At 44.4% G+C, this 4,578-nt stretch overlaps 1 protein-coding gene across 1 annotated transcript; it reads right to left on the bottom strand.

Moving 5' to 3' along the window:
• Positions 1-714: 714 nt before the first annotated feature.
• On the bottom strand, positions 715-4,381 carry LOC118756479 (the record flags this gene model as incomplete). Its single annotated transcript, XM_036491241.1, has 2 exons — positions 2,740-4,381; positions 715-2,574 (listed from the first exon to the last, which is right to left on the bottom strand). Coding segments are annotated over exons 1-2 (3,502 nt in total), but the record flags the coding sequence as incomplete, so codon positions are not given.
• Positions 4,382-4,578: the final 197 nt, after the last annotated feature.

Below are 4,578 nucleotides of genomic sequence, written 5' to 3' on the forward strand. Positions count from 1 at the left end.
GTTTATCCAATATTTCTGGCGAATCTCGTTCACAACGATTTCGTTATGTAAGTGGTGGTACTTAAGATGGTAGAAATCAACGATGAGTGAAGTAACAGGACTCTTGCTTGGCAGGATAATTGGCCTTTTCGCATCAAATTGAATGCCTTTTGCTGCGTCGATTCTTCCTTTAACGCGGAGGATTCCGGCATTATCTAGATAAGGAGAGCATTTAAAAATTAGACTTTTTCGACTCACGCATAATCCTCGTTGTAAGCAGTTGATTTCTTCGCCAAAGGCTTCGAGTTGGCAGTTTAGAATGATCAGGTTCTGAGCGCCTTCGATTGTGGGACACGAAAGGGCTAACTGTAGATGCTTCGATTGTGCTGGCTTCCGGATCAATCTTTGGAGGAAATGCAGAACATTTCTTTGAGCAGCGCGAAATTTTTCCCATTTACTAAATCGCTCGGCTTTTGGCATAATCGTCGATAATGGTAAGTTTGACGTCGGCTCGATTTGAATATGGTGTAGTACTTCAAGAGCTGTGCTGCCGGGTAAGTGCGTTTCAGGCCACATTTTCGGTGGTAAAACTAAAAATTCGGGGGCACGAAACCATCTCGAATCACCATCCATCCGTGCGTGTTGATTACACTTTGTGCCTTCATCGGCTACGTTTTCAGCTGATGGCACCCAACGCCAGTCAAAGGGGTTCGACGATTCCAAAATCTCACCTACCCGGAGAGCCTATTTCAGGCAGTAATCGCACCCATGATTGCCACTCCTCCCGTTCTTTAGCGCCAATCGCATCATCCCAATTCACGCCGCTACGCCAAACGTTTTGCATTATGATTTTTGCCCGGATTAAATAAAACCCCAATAATCCCAGGGGATCATAAATCGTCATGATGATGCGCAGAATAATACGCTTTGTGTAGACAGCACTTTCCTCGAAGACCGACTTGTCAAACCTCTCCACGAAAGTCAGTTCATCCGTTTGTGGAAGCCACCACATTCCCAAAACCTTTTCAACCAAGGTACCTGATTCCTCAAGGCACTTCTCTGCTTGTGTTTTCGAACCTGAAATCGCTTGCTGCACTCTTTCTGAGTTAGAGAGCCAATTGTGCATTTCGAAGCCGCCCTCTCCATGTATATACTTAACTTGTGATGCCAATTCGATCAACTCTTCTTCGTCGTCAGCACTGTGTAACCAATCGTCAACATAGGTATTTTTATGAATCGTGTTGACTGCATGCGCGTATATATTGCTGAAACCCGATGCGTTTTCGTTTTTCACATAGTTTGCCAAAGACGGTGAGCAGGCGGCTCCGAAAGTCATTACCATCATTGCATACACATCAGGTTGCCTCGACCGATTTCCGTTCCGCCATAAAAATAATTGAGACGCTTGGTCCTCATCTCTTATACGAATTTGATGGAACATTTCACGGATGTCCCCTGCGATAGCCACGCGCCGTTCGCGAAATCGCATCAGTGTGCCGATTAGGGACGTTAAAAGATCTGGGCCTGACATCAAATAACTATTTAACGAAACGTTCTCAACCGCAGCGGCGGCATCCCATACGATCCGAGTTTTGTTCTTGTTTTTGTTCGCAACTGTGAAGATGGGTAAGAACCAGGTCTTTTCTGATACGATAGATTCGCCTTTCTTCAGCTTACGGATATAACCTTTTTCTTCGTAGCTGCTAATTTTATTGTTTAAAAAATCCATCAGCTTAGGATCCCGTATCATTTTTTCTTCAAGGCAATTCAAACGCCGCATTGCCATAGGCAGAGAGTTGGGCGTGACTATCTTGTCAAACTTCCACAACAGTCCTGTCTCGTATCTCTTTTCAAGAGGCAGGTATCTAGTTGTGGATCTCATAATAGCATACGCGCGCTCATCTGCTTTGGATTTTAGGGGGTCGTCGGTTTTACATACACCTACCGCTTCTAAAGCGTAGTTAGCTTTAATAATGTCATCCAGGCGTTCTGTGGCAGTGCACGGACAAATATGTAAAACTCTGTTGGAAGTCTCACAAACAGCGCTGACGCGGCCATACACCGCCCAACCTAATCTACATTTAGCGGCAATGAGATGATCGCCTTTAGTTTCTCTCACTTCCAAAGGTACGCCCAGTTTCGCATTATCTATGCCGACCAGAATAGTAGCACGCACAGACTCATAAGGCTTTATCGGCAATTTGTTTAACTGTTTACGAGAATTCAATACCGATTCAGATAGTGTTTGCATGGGAAGGTCGAGGTTTGCCACTGTGCGAACATTACGCAAGGTGTATCGCGACGAATTGTCGCTTGATGAGATGTCAACACTTACCAGTTTTGAAGTTGGATCGGATTGGGTGATATCTCCAGTCCATCTTAAGCAGAGCTCTCGGGACGGTCCTTGCAGGCTTAAACTCGACGCGATGTCACTTTCCAGTAAAGTACATGCTGACCCTTCGTCGACTAGCGCATACGTTTCTATTGAATGTGTCTTTCCATATAACGTGACCGGAACATAACGAAACATTATTTTATTTGATTCTATTTTAGTATGTAGCATAACAGCAGTATCATTAAGCGCCTTTACATCATCTGCGTGAAGCAAAGCGTTATGTGGTTTTGTACAACCATTGATATCACAACGGCTTTGAGAACGACAATTTTTCAAAAAGTGCTTTTTAAAACATCTAATACACAGTTTGTTCTCACGTATAAATTGCCATCTCTCTTTAATAGCTAATAAACAAAACTTCTTACATTTTTGCAAATTATGATCTTCTTGACAATAAAGGCATTGTTGTTGTGGATGGCCCTTCACTTTATTGCTATTATTTTCAACTACGTCATGCACTAGAAGTCTGGACTTCGAGTGTTTTCCTTTTATCTCGCTTACAGTTGTTGTTGCGCTCACAGAGACTACCTGACTAGCACACGTCGCTAATTTAAAGAGCCAGTCGTCAAATTTATCTAAATCAGTTTCTGTCATATTTACTACCTGCCTACCCCATTCGAGTTTTAAGTCGCTTGGCAGCTTACTTAATAAATCGGACAGAAGCATTGGGTCGTTTAAGTACGCCGAAAGTCCAATAGCATGCATAGTCGAACGGTAGTTCTGGACCGCAAGAGCAAACTGTATAAGAGTTTCTAAGTTGTCGTGCCGAACTGCCGGCTCCTTCCTTAACTTTCGTTGTAATGCTTGGTGTATGACGGCAGGTCTGCCGTATAACATGCGAAGAGTTTCGATGGCTTGTGTTACGGTTGAAGGTGTCATTAGTTTGCCTTTAACTACTTCTAAAGCAGCACCTTTCAGACAGCGTTGAAGGCGGATAAGATTCTCCGCTTCTGAAAATCCGCACCGCTCAGTCGATTGCTCATAATTAACAATGAATAAAGGCCATTCTTCTGGTTTGCCAGAAAATGCCGGTAACTCTTTATTTACAACCTGCCTGGATGCTATCTGCATTGTGGACAATGTGCAATCGACCATTGGGCCCTGAGAAAGCGAAGCATACCCATTCGCGCCTTGTTGCCTACTGTAGAAACCACCAGGTACATGCGATGGAATCGAAGCGGTGAATATGCCCGTCGAAGAAACTGTCGGAACAGGCGCAGTTATTGGAACTGAGTTCGCATTATAAAAACGAAATTGTTGATTAGCGGGAACTGTGGTTGAGTGCGATGCTTGTTTTGTAGTTTGTACGGTTTGATATGGCGTGGTTTGTGGTGCGCTGAACCCGGCACCTGCTAAGCCGTCGTCATAATGAAGAGTGGTGGAATGGAAGGGGTGACTTGTGCCTAAGACGTGCGTTCGTTGCGTTGTAGTGCTTAGAGGAGCATACTGACTACTAGGTATATAGAAATGAAATGGCTGTGTTGATGTAGATATATACCCTGAACGCGGAGGCATACTAATAGGAACCGTGGAGTTTGCGGGCCACGCAACAGGTGGACTCGAAACAGCTCCATGCGGAGCTTCGGTATCAAATGGATTGTCTGGCGAGAAAATATCTGCTCTTACCATATTAGGTGGTGTAAATACTTGCCTTAGCGCTTGCAAATTTAGTACAGAATCGAATGAAGGATTGCCCTGCCTGATTGTCGTAGGTGCCGCATAACTACCCTCAGTAGCGCAGCTCGCCGGTGCGTTCCCATCTATAGATGTAGCACATTGCGAGCCTTTAGCACCCAGATCTATTGTTGCAGTCACGTTACTTACACGCGCACGTTCCCCTGCCTGTGCGTACCCATCTATAGATGTAGCAATTTGCGAGAAACCATGCAGCGAAAGGTCTGGAACATTTGAGCTGGGTAGCGTACACGTTGTCGCGCCAACACTCGCAGTTAAGGTTAGCTCATTCGATTTGCTTTCGGTATTGTTTGCGCGTGTCGGCGAAAACATCTTTAGAAGATCGACGATATCCAGAGAAGAATATACTAAATTCTTTAAAAGGAATCTTTACGTCACGATAGTCGCAGAGGTTATAATTTCGCACCAGTCCTCACACGTGTCAAATCTCTGCACCAAAATATTTTCGGATGTTGAGAATTTTAGAGCAATAGTTTACGCTTCAATGCTCGGAACTAATCCGGTTTATT

This window comes from Rhagoletis pomonella, unplaced genomic scaffold, assembly GCF_013731165.1.
Source record: "Rhagoletis pomonella isolate Grant_MI unplaced genomic scaffold, Rhpom_1.0 Rhpom_scaffold_10449, whole genome shotgun sequence".
Lineage (NCBI taxonomy): Eukaryota > Metazoa > Arthropoda > Insecta > Diptera > Tephritidae > Rhagoletis > Rhagoletis pomonella.